This window comes from Emydura macquarii, unplaced genomic scaffold (genome assembly GCF_026122565.2).
Source record: "Emydura macquarii macquarii isolate MOO-44397 ecotype Brisbane River unplaced genomic scaffold, CSIRO-AGI_Emac_v2 contig_369, whole genome shotgun sequence".
In the NCBI taxonomy this organism is placed as follows: domain Eukaryota; kingdom Metazoa; phylum Chordata; order Testudines; family Chelidae; genus Emydura; species Emydura macquarii.
Genome location: NW_027130506.1, coordinates 10,501,899 through 10,519,453, shown reverse-complemented (window position 1 = coordinate 10,519,453; position 17,555 = coordinate 10,501,899). Strand labels below are relative to the sequence as shown.

At 43.7% G+C, this 17,555-nt stretch overlaps 1 protein-coding gene across 1 annotated transcript in view; it reads left to right on the top strand.

Moving 5' to 3' along the window:
* The window catches only part of KCNQ3 (potassium voltage-gated channel subfamily Q member 3), a 246,730-nt gene that overhangs the window by 201,353 nt on the left and 27,822 nt on the right, over positions 1–17,555 (top strand). Inside the window, exons 3-8 of the mRNA XM_067531555.1 lie at positions 5,080–5,170; positions 7,905–8,031; positions 9,598–9,770; positions 12,134–12,289; positions 16,175–16,285; positions 17,328–17,423. Coding sequence (XP_067387656.1) covers positions 5,080–5,170; positions 7,905–8,031; positions 9,598–9,770; positions 12,134–12,289; positions 16,175–16,285; positions 17,328–17,423 — 754 coding nt within the window. The remainder of the gene's footprint in view (positions 1–5,079; positions 5,171–7,904; positions 8,032–9,597; positions 9,771–12,133; positions 12,290–16,174; positions 16,286–17,327; positions 17,424–17,555) is intronic.

Genomic DNA, 17,555 nt, shown 5'->3' with positions numbered 1-17,555 from the left:
TGAGTGCAAATGAAAAGTTCCTAGTTCATATCAAAGTAATCCTATTTGAAGACCCCCCATGGCATCCTCACAGATGAGTTACAGCGCAACACTTCGATGCATGTTGCTATTTACACCCCCATAGTCCAAACTGCGGAGCAGTATACACAAGCACTAATGTGAGCCATGTGCATCAGGGAGCAGAACTTTGCCTTTGGTATTGTTTGTGCCTCTGGCCTCTAAATTTTCTTCTTGGTGTGAAAGAAGGGCCTCTCCACTGGAGCACCTCCTTGTGGCCAGGAGTGGTATAGCAGCTCTGCCCCCCCATCTCACGACCCCTGCCAATGGCCACTCTGGTGGTTCGCCTCTTGTGTGGGCCTCTCATCAGGTCACAGTTTAGGTCACCCCCTTCTGGGGTGACAGAGTCCAACCGTAAAGTGATAAGTCTCTCTTGTGCTGGGCTCCAGCCAATCTGCAAGCCAGGAACTGGTCTGGTGACTCCAGGGCAAGTGTATAAGCTTCACAGGAGGAACAGCAGCTCAGTCTGCTCAACATCACTTCAGGGCTTGGAACTCTGCTGCCTGACAGACTCCCCAAGTCTCAAGCCTGCTCCAGTCTTGCTCTCATTCCAGTCCAGTCCTACTCTCCTCCAGCCCTGCTCTCACTCCAGCCTTGCTCCAGCCCCACTCTGGACTCTTAATTCTGGCTCTGACCCCTGGCACTGACCATACCTGTCATGGTTTCTGTCACCAACAAATAAAAGTCCAGTGTCCTTATATTAAGTTTCCGGCCCCAACTCTGGGCCCCATGGTCCATGCATCCCCTTGGCTTAGGGCTTTCAGTGTCCTTATCCCCTTATCTCAGGGGGAGCTTCACACCAGTTTCTCTGATGGCTGGTAGGAGAACCAGGCCCTCCTTATACACCAGGCTCTAGACCAGGGTCCCTATGGCCAGTAGCTAAGATCTGCTCCACAAAACTCCTTGCTGCTGCCTCCCTGGACTTCTTCTTACCCAGCTTTTCTCAGGTCTTCTCCCCATAACTTCTAAATTCCACCCATCTCACACCAGGTCTCACAGGATTCTCCCTTGGAATATACCAGCAGAATCTCAAACTAAAAATATCAGCTTAAGCCAACTTCCAGCCCTCTCAGGCTTGACCTTTCATCCTTCTCTGCTGCTGTTTCCCCTTCTTTCTCCCTTAACTGAACACTTCCCAGGGATCTCTCCCTGAATGTCCAAATCCTGCTCTTTTTTCAGGGCACACTACCTGAGAGTTCTCCACTGTAACGACTGCTCTATGCCTCCATGCCCGTATGCCAGCCTCCTCTACTGAGGGTGGGAACCTACGGCTTACTGTCCCTCTGGGCTTTCTCCCCACAACATCACTAATCACAGAGTGACTGCAGAATTCCTTCCTCTCCTCCCTACAGAGCCTTTCTTTCTTTTTTCTTTTCTTTTCCTATTGTTTTATGGCTCAACAGCCTCAGCATGGGAAGCTCTACCACCTACCACAGAGTGAGGCTCTGTCACCTACCCAGTTTTTGCATGATCAAAAACCTATGTCCTCTCACCCTGTCCTGTATCCTTAAAAAAATAAACAGCAATGCTTTTTAATGCTACCTTACTTTCCCTGTTTTCTCACCAGTCCTTTCAGACTATATTCTTTCACCTTGACACATCCGAATTCTTCATAAAGAATCTTTCTTTCTCCATAATTCTCCCTGCATTGCCACAGCATATGGTCAACTGTTTCTTTATCTTTGCATGTTTCGCATGTGCGCTTAGTAGATATAAATTACCAATTAGGCCACAGCAGCCGGTTACCACTCAGCATATAGTTAGCGTGCTTCTGTCATAACTGTGAAGTATAACTTTATCCTCAAGTCTAGGACATAGTTCATAGAACCTTCATCCTTTTTCCTCTTTGGACTCTATCCATAGTTAAGAACGATATTTCATTGTCATTCCTGGTTTCCGAGGTTCCCTTACTGATCGCTGTAGAGTAGCAGCTGTAGTTGGGCATACATTCCTCATCCAGGTCCGTGCCAACAGTATGCCCATGTATTCGGCCGTCATGCTGGCTACCAAATTGGATAGTCTCACAGATCTCTTAATTCCAAATTCAGGGATACAAAAGACCATTCCCACACTGTTGGTATTGTCATCTTTAGATCTGTCCATATAGATTTGACAATGCTGACCCCATTTGCCATGTATAAACTCATAAATTTTATTCGTCAGTGTCACGCGGTCTGGAGTACCTCATGACCGTGAGTGCTAACCTCAGAGCAGATTGTTAGAAGGCAGGGCAGAAACCCCAAACTGGTTGTATGTTCTATAATTAGATTTCACAAAGTCAGTAACAAGTGTGAACTCCAAAAGCACTGTAACAGTCTTATTAGACAGTCTCCTTGGGCATTCTAGTCACTTGTCAATTTTACTCCGGTCTCAAACTAAGGCAAATGCCTGTAGCCAATCCTGTAATAAACTAACTAAAGATTTATTAACTAAGAAAAGAAATGGGAGTTATTTACAAGATTAAGGCAGGTAAGCATACACACACAAGTAAGATACAATTTTACATTCAAAAGGTAATAGTCTATCTTGCCACCCAGGCAAGCTGGAGTATGTGATTGATGGTCATTTACAGCAAAAATCACAACAATATTCAGGTTACTCCCAGTCCCAGTCAAAAAAGGAGATCTTGGAGTCATTGTGGATAGTTCTCTGAAAACATCCACTCAATGTACAGTGGCAGTCATAAAAGCTAACAGAATGTTAGGAATCTAGGAAAGGGATAGATAATAAGACATGAAATATCGTATTGCCTCTTTATAAATCTGTGGTATGCCCATATCTTGAATACTGTGTGCAGATCTGGTCGCCCCATCTTAAAAAAACTTTATTGTAACTGGAAAAGATACAGAAAAGGACAACTAAAATGATTAGGGGTATGGAAAAGCTTTCATCTGAGGAGAGATTAATAAGACTGGGACTTTTTAGCTTGGAATAGAGATGACTAAGGGGGGATATAACACATGAACTCTCATTACACAAGAACTAGGGATCATCAAATGAAATTAATAGGCAGAAGGTTTAAAATGAACAAAAGGAAGTATTTCTTCACAAAATCCACAGCCAACCTGTGGAACTCCTTGCCAGAGGATGTTGTGAAGGCCAAGACTATAATGGGGTTCAAAAAAGAACTAGATAACTTCATGGAAGGTAGGTCCACCAGTGGCTATTAGCCAGGATAGGCAAGGATTGATATTTCTAGAGGCTGGGAATGGGCAACTGGATGGATCACTTGGTGATTACCTGTTCTGTTCATTCCTCTGAAGCACCTGGCATTGGCCACTTTCAAAAAACAGGATACTGGGCTAGATGGATCCTTGTTCAGACCCAGTATCTGAAGAAGAGAGCTGAAGTCTCTTGAAAGCTTATGCCTACAAATATTAAATTTGTTATTCTTTAAAGTGCCACAGAACTCTCGTTGTTTTTGCTGTATACAGACTAACACGGCTACCCCTCTAGACCCAGTATGGCCGTTCTTATGTTCATAATTCCAAACCCACAACTGGAGAGACAACTGTTCAGTTATACTTTGACTCCCCATGACTGAAGATTTCAATCTCTTCCAGTGCTTCCTTTTCATTCCCTTTCACTTCCTTACACCCCGTGACCCTGTAGGCATGTGGGAGTTCATGGTGTCCAGTTACAACTTGTCTGTTTAATTACCAACAATCCTCCTATATTTGTTTAATACTCTTTTATCTTCACTGTTTCCATTAACTTTAGCCCAAAAGGTTAAATCTAACAATTTCATCCTTCAATTTATAGGCATTTCTCTGGTAGCTACTTGCTTCATCACAACGGTGTCATAATACTTGTACCAGATGTTATTTACCAGAGCTTGGGCTTGGATCAGCTCTAATTTTTTAACTGTTTGTTTCAAAGATGAAGTGAAGGTTTGGCATCCGTAATCTATAACTGGTCTTATTAGTGCCCCATTCAGCATCATCAGCGAGTTCTTATCTGCACTCCATTTGTCTCCAGCAATACTTTTAAACAGATTCATCCTCTCTTTACATTTACTCTTGATATTAACTATGTGACCCTTCCAAGTTAGTCTATCAAGTCCTAAATCCTAAGAATGTAAAATTTTGAACTGCCTGAATTTTCGATGTATAGAAATGTAGGTTCCATTCTTCCCCAATATTTCTTTTCGTGAAGATCCAGTCACTTTCTGCTCTCAACTTCCTCCGTTTATATTAAGCACCCAGCTCTTTCCACAGCTGGGCTTCATCATTAATTCAACCTTTTCCATCCTGCAGGTGCAGCCAGTTAGCATATCAACCCTTTAAGAACCTGTGTGGGGTACCTACCTAATCATACCTATATTACCAACCAAAAAAAAAAAAAAATGAGAGCACTAAAGTTTTCACTGCAAGCAGGGGTTTGTGAATTATTAATGTCTTCATGGGCTTTTTATGACCTTGTAAAGCGCTATGAGATCTGCTGATGAAAAACACAAGATGATATTATTGGTGCCAATGCTAATTGCACAGAAACGTTAATTTCATGTTTCTTGGCTTCAGTACATGCCAAGCGGATTTGCTTTATTGTTACTGCAATACCATTTGATGACTAATGATTATTATATGCATTTTTAAAGTGCCCTTCATGATGGTAGCATCTGAGCATTCTCCATAAGGTAAATCTTCATGCAGGTGGTAATGCCCCCAAATGGAACATCTCAATGAAATGCTGTTCTCCCTCCACAGAACTTCTTGCTTGATAGGTCAGAGTCAATGATAGAATGACTATCTTCACCTTTTCCATACTGAGACCCCAGAACTCTGGGATTGAGACAGGACCTTCTTCCCATTTAACAATATGGGAAGAGCAGGGTGGTCTTGACCCCCAACACCTGCTTGTGATTCCCCCAAACTGAGAACCCTTAATCCTGGTGACATGCCATCTCACTCTGATCATGGATGGAGGATCCCTTTCAGGCCTCCGTGGGGTTTTTTAAGACCATCTCTTTTTAAACAGATACAGTAGTAATGATGCCCCATTTCTCCTTTTATGTTAATCCAGATTTCTGATAGTTCTGGGGTGTTTGATCTTAGCCGTCCTAACAACTTTCAAGGAATATGAAACTGTTTCAGGAGACTGGCTGCTACTGTTGGTAAGTAGACGGACTGCAACGTCACACTGTAAATGTTCTTGGATTAAATTCAGCGGTGGTGAAAACTCAGTGACCACACACTCTGTAGGGTTCCAGACACACTACAGGGCTCATGTAGGGTGCAAGAAGTCCACAGAGTTTACTGAGGCACTTCCCCACACCCTTCCTAGGCTGGGTTCTGCCGCAGACTTGGTAGGCCCCTCAACCCCGCCTGGACCAATAGCCCTTTTATAATCAGGCAAAGAAAAGTAGTCCCAAAACAAACTCTGTAGTCCTGAGCCAGGCCTACTTCCTCCAATGGGCTCTGGCAGTCTGCAGCCTTTGCAAAGGCGCTGGGCTGTTCCTTTTCCTCAAGGAGCAAAGAATAGGAGGTCTGTTCTCCTCCAGGTCAGCTGGCACATGAGCTGTCCTCTCCTTTTAACTGCTCCTTCACTACCTTACAGCACGTGCAGGTGTGGCTGGGCAGGGCTGAGTGGGCCCACAGCAGCTCATTAAACCTCAGTGGGGAGTTGGTATACCCCATCACACAATCTGATGGCTATTTAGTGGCCTGTATGCAAAAAGCTGCTGGTCTTCAAGCAGTGACTGTATTTTTGTGTACAGCTGAGTGCCTGCTGTATTGTCAGCACTTAAAAGACAATAATAACACTGGGAATAGGAGGAAATAGGGGATGGGGGAGGGAATTGCTGGTCCTATAGTTTTAGGATGGGATTTTCAATAACACCCAGTCAGTGTTGGTCTAATTCTGCTCCCTCTGAAGTCATTGGTAAAACTCCTATTGGCCTCGGAGGAAGCAGGGTTAGGCCCAACCTTAGGGGTATGTCTAGACTGCAGTCTCCCAGCAGAGGCAGACAGACTTGCACTAGTGGGGCTTGAGTTGGTGTGCTAGAAATAGCAGTGTGGTAACTCGGGCTCTCCAGCCCCCCTGACCCTCTGGGTTTGAACTCGGGTGGCCAGCTCATGTCTCCACCAGTGCCACAAGACCCATGCTGCTCGCGTGGATCTGTCTGTCAGGGCTGGGAGGCTCACTCCAGCGTCAGTGCAGACATAACTTCGTGGGCTCTGCACAATTTTTACTTCATTCTGCAATGTTCTGCTGATTTCAAGCCCTCCTTAAAGGGATGCCATCAACTTCAAAATCACGCCTCTGTCTGAAGAGATGGTACCTGTTAACTCTGCAGGTCGTAGTTAAGATGACTATCCTTCAAAGATTTGGAGACAATAAATCCTTTTCTCTGGGTTTTTTTCCATCTTATTTTAAGCATGTGAGAGCCCGGAGCCATATGCTGTAGTCAGTCAGTTAGCCAGTTTCCTCTGTTGTTTGTGTGAGTCTTTCAGGGTATATCTATGCCTCATTTAGACACCCATGAGTGACTCGTCCCAGCTGACTCGGGCTGGGGCAAAGGGGCTATTTAATTGTGATGTAGCCTGAGCTTTGGGACCCTCGCAGGGTCCTAGGGCCCAGGTTCCTTCCCGAACCCGAACATCTACACTGCAGTTAAACAGCCCCTTAGTCCGAGCTGCAGGATCCTGAGTCAGCTGAAGGAGAGGGAAAAAAAACCAGGATGCACAAAAATTTGCCGGTGGCTCTAGGACAAGTGCAGTAAATGAAACTACATTTAAATCATTTTGTAAAATTGACTAGACTCGAAGTTGATGGTATCACTTTAACAAAAAGTATCTTTTTTCTATAGCCAAAGTCCAGCCATCACAGCGTAACCCAGCTGCTGCTGGGTTAGCCCGGCCTTGCATAAAACTGTCCCCAGACAAACTATAGCAGCTGCAGTAGTGTTGGGAACTCCCCATCTGCCTCTCCATTCATCCAGTCACATGTGAATTCTGACCTGAATTAAGTGTGAATGTTATAAAAGATTATCCTTGTTTGCTCCTTTATGATTTAGAAAGAGGACTGGAAAAGTTTTACAGTCCTTCCTACCTCCCCAGAGTATGGAGCACAGAAATGGGTCTGCTTGAGAGGTGGATGTGATGTGCTCTGGCAATCCCGCCCACCCTTGGGTGACAATTATCCATCCGTGCAAGTTAGAGCAGCCCCCAAGCCTCGAGGATCTGAGCATTTAGCCCTTTGTTATGACACAGACAACACGACACACTCTCCAGGATCTCGACGCCAGTTATTTCAGCCAGCTCTGGCAACATTTTACATGCTGCATTATGACCAGTAAAGAGATTTGATTTAAAATTCAGCTTACCAGTGACTTACAGGCATGATCTTCAACACCTCTAAGGAGGAGCTCAGATTTGACTGTTCATCCCAGAGATGGGCCTAAACCAAAACTCTGGCTCCAAATGCACCCAAATACTGGTAAATATGACTCTCATTTTGGATCCCAATTTCCCAGTTCAGGTCTATCAGTATACATTAAAAAAAGTCCAAGATTATTTGTACCTGTGCTATAGGGACATTCGGGGTCAGATTTTCAAAAGGGCTCAACTCCCTCTAGGGACCTAAATGAAGTGGACACATTTTCAGACATGCTCAGGACCCAGCTATTCCCTTTGAGAACAATGGAGAATTCCCCTGCTTCCATCACTGAGAGTGATGGGAGATGTCGGGTGCTGAGCTTTTTGAAAATCTGCCCCCCGACACGCACACACACAATCATAGACACATACGCATGCACGCTGTCTATCTGATCAAGCAAGCACTGCATGTCCAGAATTACTGCAACCCTTGCTCTGTGTCTAAGAATATAGTTTGTGTTTTTGATACAGGAAACATTTGCCATTTTCATCTTTGGAGCTGAGTTTGCCTTAAGAATCTGGGCTGCTGGGTGTTGTTGTCGGTATAAAGGATGGAGGGGGAGGCTCAAATTTGCCAGGAAGCCTTTGTGTATGTTGGGTAAGCACAAACTCTTTGTTCTCCATATGTATATCCTTTTCTGTGATAGGTCCGATGTGGTTAATGTCTAAAGCCCCATGAATGACAAGTACAAAGGCCACTGAAATTCAGCCCTGCCATGTACACTGCACTGTTTAGAAAGAATTATAAAGTACCTGATTCATTTGAGAATAGTGTTCAGGGTTTGACAGTGAATCAGAATTGGATACTTACTGCAGAATCTGCTCAGATGTTCTGCAGGATCTCAACAACTTTAATTCACACGCTCGTTATAGTTCTAAAAATCACTGTAAACATGGCACATCTTTACTGAACGTATCTGTTCCCTTTGTATTGTTGAGTTTGGTCTGCTTACTTCACTGACAAAAACAAGCTTTTACTGCAGTGTGGTCTAGTGGGCACTGAACTAGGAGTCAGGAAATCTATTCCCAACTCTGCCATGGACCTGTTATATGATCTTGGGCCAGTCACTTCCTTTCCTGTGCCTCAGTTTCCCCTGCCACACCTTGTTTGTCTTGGCTGTTAAGAAATGTAAGCTGTGCAGTGTAGGGGCTGGCACTCATGTATTTGTGCAGCACTTTGCACAATCGGGTCCCAGTCTGATTTGTGGCCTTCAGGTGCTATTGTAATACAAATAAATAATAATACTTGTATTAGTATTTCAGGGCCAGTACAACTTTGGGTAAGCAAGCTGGGTTTTGTTCTGGCTCATGTATCATCCTTAAAATTGTCATCTAAATTCTAAGCAGAGTCACTTCATTGATGACAATGTAAGGAGCAAAAAGAGCTCCATTGCATTTTTAAATCCTGGATTTAAAAAATCATCTCTTGATTTGTAAATTACACACATTTGTTATGGAATTATTGAGTGTGAATGAATAAGAAACTCACATGGTGTCATTTCAAAGAGACTTGATTATAAAAACACTTCAAAGATGGGGTAGCTAAGAATCCTGAGAATGTTTCTGACACAATTGCTACCTGTTTCCACTTAGATAATTATGGTCTTATAAAGGTCCATCAGTAAAAAAAGCAGTCTGCATTTCAGACCTCTTTAATTGATCAGTAAATTGGTCCTGTCTCACTCACAGAAATAAACAGTGCTGGCCTTAAGAGGTTAACCTGGACAGCCAGCCAAATTGCCAAAAACTAAGGGGCATCATTAGAAAGAGAGATTTCTTGTCCATTAACCACTGTTTTGGTATTCCTGCTTTCTCTATATCCCACTCATGGAATATTTGTCCTCTGGGTTATTTGTCCTTCTGTTTTATTACCCTGTATTTTGCAAGACTGACTCTTATGTTATTTTCTGCCCATTTCTCTTAACCAGCTCAGAATGTGTTCCATGTCCAATGTGAGATGTGTAGATTACCTGGGACCCAGATTGGTTCTGCCAATGCCGCAAGCTGTGTTTGACTCATAGATGCCTGTTTAATTAGCTGGGAGAGAGTTCATTAGTGGTTTTCTGATCTTCCCAGGGGATTTTACCTCACAAACAAATGGAATTGAGCAGCAGGAGATAGGTCTACTTTTTTATCAGGCTTTGTTCTCCTTTATGCTGTGCAGATATCTTTGTGCTGATTGCCTCTGTGCCAGTGGTAGCTGTTGGGAATCAAGGCAATGTTCTGGCGACATCGCTTAGAAGTCTGCGCTTCCTCCAGATCCTACGGATGCTCCGAATGGACAGGAGGGGAGGCACGTGGAAGCTTTTGGGATCAGCTATCTGTGCACATAGCAAAGTAAGTGAGGAGTTTGCAGGATTAATCTGAGTTAAGGGGGAACAAACCAAAATACACAGGCAGATCAGACTCTTTAGGAGAGTATTGCCTAGTGTTTAGAGCACAGACTAGTAGTCAAGATCCTTGAGTTCTATTCCCAACTCTACCACAGACATGCTCTGTAACCCTACCCAATTCTCTTACCCTCTTGGCATACTGTAAGATTAAATTAATCAGGGCCTGATCCTGCACCGTTGAAGCCAATGATGTTTTGGGCTTGACGTCAGTAGGAGCTGGATTGTGCCCTTATCCATAAGGTATGTCAAGGTATGTCAATCTCTTTGGAAGAAAGCTTTGGAAGTGAAGTGTTAGCACAGGCTTCTCATACATGGTCACACAAGCCAAAGGGGTAGGACTCCAGTTGGAGAGAGAATTCACAGACTTCTCTCTAGCTGACATCCATTAAGACTCTGGATCTAATTTCCACTCGGTGCATCATGATTGCATTGAGGGGAAGCTGCATCCATTTGTAAGGGCTGGAGATTCCATTGTCATCATTTCCGAAGAAATTTAAATTCACCAAATGGCCAGGCTGACTTACCCGTCACTGGAGTCCTGATACTTGACAGGATTGACATCTGCATGTCAGTAATCACTTTGTGCCATCCCTTACATAGGCCTGTGTCTAAAAGGCATCATCTGCCCTTAGATAATTGTCCCTTGAGAAATATTTTAAAGGCTGGCTGCAGTGCCTGGGCTTCGGCCTTGGCTCATCTATCCCCCTGTGCCATTTATGTGAAATGAGTCAAAGAAGTTTGGTGTGGGAGTGTGATGGGAAAAGATTTATCCCAAAATCACAGCGTTGATTCAATGTATAGTGGTTTGGTGCTGGTTAGCAGAAGTCAGGTAAGTTTCCGTGAGGGTGGTTAATTTATTTTCACCATTACTGTGGGTCAGATAGTACACTGATCGGTGCGAATATAAGAACCTAGATGGATAGAAATTCTCCAGCCACCTCTGAGTGTGGCTCAGTTACGGGGTCAGACTCATTCTTATTAGGTAATTATGCTGCTTTTGCCCCATTATTGTATAGGATTAGATGACAAAGAGTTACCTGAGTTAAGAGCTCTCAGACGGGGTCTATGGGTTGGCTTGTGACTTACCAAAAATATATATAACTTAGATTGGATGGTCTCATCTGTCTATGACATTCTCAGAAGGAAATATTTTGGAAGGTCGTCTTATTGCCATGGAAAGTGAAAGTGCCAGACCCCACACAACAGTTAATCTTTGCTTCTTTGTCATGGCAGATTGGGATCCCTACTTCTCAACTGGGCTTCATTCCATACCAACATTTCCTCCATCCTACACAAATCTGCTGCGAGTCTTGTAGCAAGTTATTTATTTCTGTCAGACATGCTGCCTCAGGAGACTGGTTTTAGAAAAAAATACTTATGCTAATGAAATTGCCACCCTGTCTTTTTAAGCGTTGTAGGCTGCTAGTTTTTCAGAGGGACTCCTCTGGTCTCTTTCCCAGATTCTGTCCCTCCACTTGGGCCTTGGCAGGCTGAGAAATACGTCGGGTTGTGAGGGTGTTTGCTAAAATGGGCACTAACGTTTAACAATCAAGTCTGGAAACATGGTTAATTCACAAAGTCCCTTCAGTGATTGCAAACCACAAATTTGCTACAGAGGTTGATTTACAGCAGGACACATTTGAAAGATTCTCAGTTGTAATATCCCCCATGGCAGGGGAGCCAGGACTGTCTTTTACTATATGTCTGTACAGCACCTAACACATTAGGGCCTGTAGGTGCTACTGTAATGCAAATAAATAAATAGGCAGAACTCAACAGGATCTCTGGGTGCTCAGGACTTCTGGACATTAGCCACTTGTGACTTTCCCAAGGTCACAGAGCCAGATACTGGTAGAGGTGGGAACACCATGCTGGAGGGCTCCCCAACTACTATGCTGCCTCTCTGAGGTGAGGAAGAGGGGGATGTGGGTGACACCACTGTGAGGGGAAGGGGACCCTATGGGTCTCTCCCAGCTTCTGTGAGAGGGAAATTAGGGAGCCATTCCAAGGAGGGGCCAAGGCCAGGGTGCCGGGCCCCATGCTGTGATGTACCTTGGGCCTTAATCCAGCCTAGGGCCAAACTGCAACCACAAATTGCTTTTTCCAAAGCAGCAAGGTGTTGTATAAGTACTAAGTATTGTCACATTTCTGCAGTACTGAACAGCCAGAGCTGTGATACAGACAGGAGTGATGGTTCTTGCTGTTCTCCCCAGTGTATCTCTCTCTTGTCACTAGACATTAGGTGCTGCCATCGCAGAAGCTGACGCTGTTTTCAGTCTCCCCATTTTCAATCTGTTTCTTTTCCAGGAGCTCATCACAGCTTGGTACATCGGGTTCCTGACACTTATCCTCTCCTCATTTCTTGTTTACCTGGTCGAGAAAGATGTGCCCGAAAAGGATGCCCATGGAGTTGAGATGAAAGAAGAGTTTGAAACCTATGCAGACGCGCTGTGGTGGGGGCTGGTAAGTAGCTATAGACACTGTCTCTCGGTTGTTGGTTAAATGGAAATAAACCTGCACGGTTGAATTTGGGTGTGAGGGGAATGGAAAGGATTGGGGTAACATTTTCAAAAGTCTGATTGACTGAAAGTCAATAGGATGTAAGGTCCTAAGTGCCAAGTAAGTCCTATTGCTTTTCAATCAGAGTTAGGCTCCTACATTACCTCAATTACTTTTTGAAATTGAGACTTAAGTGCCTAAGTCACTTAAGTGCTTTTGAAAATTTAACTCTGTTCCTTATCTCGGAACCATTAGCAATTATTTTTAAGAACTCATGGAGGACAGGGAAGGTCCCAGAAGACTGGAGAAGGGCAAACATAGTACCCATCTTTAAAAAGGGAACAAAGAGGCCCTGGGGAATTATTGACCAGTCAGCCTAAATTCAATACCTGGAAAGATAATGGAACAAATGATTAAACAATCAATTTGTAAGCACTTAGAGGATAATAGGGTTATAGGGAATAGCCAGCAAGGATTTATGAAGAACAAATCATGCCATACCAACCTAATTTCCTTCTTTGACAAGGTTACTAGCCAAATGGATAAGGGGAAAGCTGTAGATCTCATAGATCTTGATTTTAGTAAGGCTTTTGACACAGTACCACATAACATTCTCATAAACCAACTTGGCAAATGTGGTCTAGATGAAATTACTAAAAGGTGGATACGGAACTGGTTGAAAGACTATACTCAGAAAGTAGTTATCAATTGGTTTGCTGTCAAATTTGGGGGATGTGTCTACTGGGGTCCCGCAGGGGTCTGTCCTGGGTCCAGTACTATTCAATATTTTAATTAATGGTTGGATAATGGAGTAGAGAGGATGGTTATAAAATTTACAGAAGACACCAAGCAGGAGGGGTTGCAAGCCCTTTGGAAGGTAGTATGAGAATTCAAAACAACCTTGACAAATTGAAGAATTGGTCTGAATTCAACAAGATGAAATTCAATAAAGATAAACGTGACATTCTTCACTTAGGAAGGAAAAAAATCAAATGCACAACTACAAAATGGGAAATAACTATCTAGGTGGTAGTACTGCAGAAAAGCATATGGGGGTTATAGTGGATCACAAATTGCATATGAATCAACAACATGATGCAGTTGCAAAAAAGGCTAATATTCTGGGATATATGAACAGGAGTGTCATATATACGACAGGGGAGATAATTGCCCTTCTTTACTTGGCACTGGTGAGGCCTCAGCTGGAGTGCTGTGTCCAGTTCTGGGCACCACACTTTAGAAAAGATGTGGGCAAAATGTTTGGTCTTGAGAAAAGAAGGCTGAGGGGAGGACCTGATAACGTTCTTCAAATATGTTAAGGGTTGTTATAAAAAGGAGACTGATCAATTGTTCTCCGTGTCAGCTGAAGGTAGGACTAGAAATAATGGGTTTAATATGCAGCAAGGGAGATTTAGTTTAGATATTAGGAAGAACTTCCTGACTTTAAGGGTAATTAAACTCTGGAATAGGCTACCAAGGGAGGTTGTGGAATCCCCTTCATTGGAGGTTTTTAAGAACAGGTTGGACAAATACCTGTCAGGAATGATCTGGGTTTACTTGGTCCTGCCCCATCCTGGATGCCTTCTTGTGGTCCCTTTCATCTCTATAGTTCTATGATACTGTGACTTGGGGAATAAAGAAATAATAATCCTTATGACCTCGAGGAGACTACAATTTATAACAGCAGGAATCAAGGACCAACAGATAAGAATAAACAACACTGTATTCCTGGAAAGGACAATGGTAATTTAAAAGAAGGGTAAGGGAACAGAAGAGAATCAAGGATGTCAGATAAATCAGACCTGGACCAAAACCACAACAACACACGCTAAAAGCCCACAAATTAAGTCATTACAATGACAGAGTCTCCCTGCATGCCTTATCTGGGTGTTGGAGCTGGAGCTCCATGAAAAGGGCTGGCGCCTCTCGTTGGGCTCTCCCTTTTGGCTGGAGTGTGTCCCTGGCAGCTTAAAGGGTCAATCCATGGCTCCCAGTATAGGTCAAGCCTCCCAGAAGGTGCTGGCAGTCGTTCCTCTCTGATCCAGAGAAGAAAAGGGGGAGTCTGGTAGGACTGTGCATGTAACTGAATTTGTGGTGGGGGGGGGGGGGGGGTTAATGAATATTTTCAAAATTTTCAGGGAATCAAAAAGTCTAAAAAACGCCACTTCACACTGAAGAAAATGTGATGTGTGACCTGAAACAAAGCGTTTCTTTTAGATTTTGAGCTTTTTATTAAAGGTTTTTATTTTTGAATAAAATTGAAGGAAATTTCAAAACAAAAAGTTGTTTTGAATAGAAAAAACAAAATGTTTCTTTTAGAAAATATTTTAAAGAAACATTTCAGCCTTTTTGAAATCCTTTTTTTTTTTTTTTTTAAACACAAACAAGTCGGAGAAACTGACACAAATTTGTGAAATGTTTCGGTGTTGCCAACATCTTTCTTCCCAAAAAAAAGGGTTGGCCAAAAATGTTTGCCCCCATCTAGTCTCCAGTTCTCTGTGGCGGAGAGCAACTCAGGCACTACAGCTTCACCAGCAGCTCTAACTCTGTAGCCAGCTCATTCTACCCACACAGCTTCTGTAGGCTCAGCTCACGCACCAGCATGGTCCCAACCATATGCAGGCTCTCTGAGGCCTGCGATTGGGCACCCAGGAATGCCAATCAGGCACTGGCTCCAGTAACTCCTCCTCCTCCGCCTGAACATGGGGATCTGTCCCTGTGTAGGTCACATTTCAGGGCAGTCCCAGCTGTGTGAAGGCACTCTGGGACCTCCAATTGGTTGCCCTGCTTGTCAGTCGAGCTCCTAGTCCTGCCCCCAAAGGCTGTGTGTGGCCATTGAGCAAAGATAAGGCAGGCAGTCCCAGTCCCAATTGCAGTTCCAGTCTCTATGCTGTTGTCCTTGAGATATGCAGGCAGCTGCTTCTCTCTAGCCTCCAAACTGGCAAGGGGGGTACAGAGTAAATATTAGTTTGTGCCACCATGCCTGTGTTCCCTAAAAATTCCTGTCATCTTGGTAAGAATTCATCTGTCTCCGCATCATCTTAAATTCCGATCGAATTCCAGCAAAGAATACAGGTTGTAGTCTGTGGCAGCCTGTGCACAGTGGCAATTCTTTTACATAGTGGGGGTTCACCCATAGCTGACAAGAAGCTTCCTGTGTTGTAATTTAAATAGCACCCCAGGGCGAGGTGCTCTTCAGAGAAGTCTGTAGATACAGCTCTTGATGTGAGGAGCTCGTGACCTGAGTCACACACACAAGGTAATAAGAAATTCAAACAGATCAAGGAGGCTGGATGATGGGGAAGGAGGAAAAACAGGAAGCAATGGGGGAGGGACGGTGATGCACAAGGAAACATTATTCTCGGAGAACCATTTGTATTTCATAGAGGGAGTGTGAGGAGAGAACAGGTTGTCTTGTGGTGAAGGCCCTGAATCGGAACTCCACGGGCTTTTGTTCCTAGCTTTGCAACAGACTTCCTGCCTGACTTTGGTCAGGTTACTTAATCTGTGTGCCATCTCAGTTCTCCATCTGCAAAATGGGGATAATATATCACCTCTGTTTTGAGGTATTTTGAGGATAAATTCAGACACGCAAGTACTCTGACAATGAGTGTCATTAAAAAAAAAAAAACGCTATCCATGATTTACATTTTCTAGATTGCTCACAAAATCCATGGTTAGGAAAGTCTGTGTTTGTGCATGTGTGTGTTTATTTTTCCACAACGTCCAGAGGTCAAAGCAAAGGCTTGGAAACTGGTCATGCAGGTTTGAGGATAAAGCTTAAAAGAAATCCTCCTTGTCCATTTGCATTGTCTTTCTTACGGAATTGGCAACCCATTCTCCCCACAGATTACTCTAGCAACCATTGGTTACGGTGACAAGACGCCCAAAACATGGGAGGGGCGGCTCATCGCAGCCACGTTCTCTCTTATTGGAGTTTCATTTTTTGCTCTTCCTGCCGTAAGTACCACCCTTCTTTTAGTTTTAATGAAACACAGAGATAATGATGTAGAAGGTAAAGGAATAGCCTTCCCCTCTCTGCAGATTCCATCAGAAACCCAACTGGGAGCCTGCAGTTCAATGGCTCCCAAACTGAAATCTTGAGTGCATTCATGCATGGTGTGGAAAAGCCATCTCTTTCTCCAAGGGGCCAAGATAAAATCGAGCCTAATCTGAATTATCCTGTGCACTGTGCAGAACGTTAGAGCTAAGCCTATAAACAGGAGAATGATTCAAGTTTTGTTACAAACCTGAGACTTGGACCAAATTTGCAAAAAAGGGTGAAGGTAAAATTTTTAAAAGTGACTGAAGTCCTTAACCTTATTGAAAGGCAATAGGGCTTGGATTTCAATGGGACTTAGGTGCCAAAATACCTTTTAAAATCTGGCCTTAGGTTCCCTAGTTGCTTCTGAAAGTGGGACTTGGTCACCAAAGCCCTTTGAAAATTTTACCCTCGATCTGCGCACTTCTCACGTTAGATTGGTCCAAGATTTGGGTGACCTGGGCCCAACCTCTGATAACAAGTGGAAACAATGCAAAACTTGTAGCTTGGGATTGGTTTCCTTTGGCCCAAAAATGAAAAAGAAATTCATGAGGGATGGGAGCCCATGTGATCCAAGATCCAGAATATGGTTCATATGCACCCCTTCAAATCACCGCTACGGAGTTTAGCTCAGTTCTGACTGAAACAGTGGAGGAGGGAAACAAACCAGCTGCACATTTTGTCATTGGGAAGACCAAGAAGCTTGTTTTGGAGCTTGTAATGAAGCCATTTGAAGCGTGGGCTGAGGTGAGGGCAAGGTTTGTCGGAAAACTCTGATGCCCTATTAACTGGAACTGCCAGAAAAGTGCACTGAACCCTATGCAAATTGCCCCCACCAATTTCCCATAGCTCTGACTATCTCATCCTCATGTTTTAAGAGAGCTTTCTGCTCAGATTTTCTGTTATTCTTGTGTTTTCCATCAAACAACGCTTATAAGTCATCACCCCCTCTGCTTTCAGGGCATCTTGGGTTCCGGGCTGGCTCTGAAAGTCCAGGAACAACATCGTCAGAAACATTTTGAGAAAAGAAGAAAGCCAGCAGCAGAACTTATACAGGTTTGGATTCTCTAGGTCTTGAAATGATATCATGTAATAAGGTTGCTATGCATTAGAACAAGGAATTCTCCCTTGAAGCTCTTATTTCCCTGTGCCATACATGGGAAGTTGTGTTCTGTGATAAAGATGTAG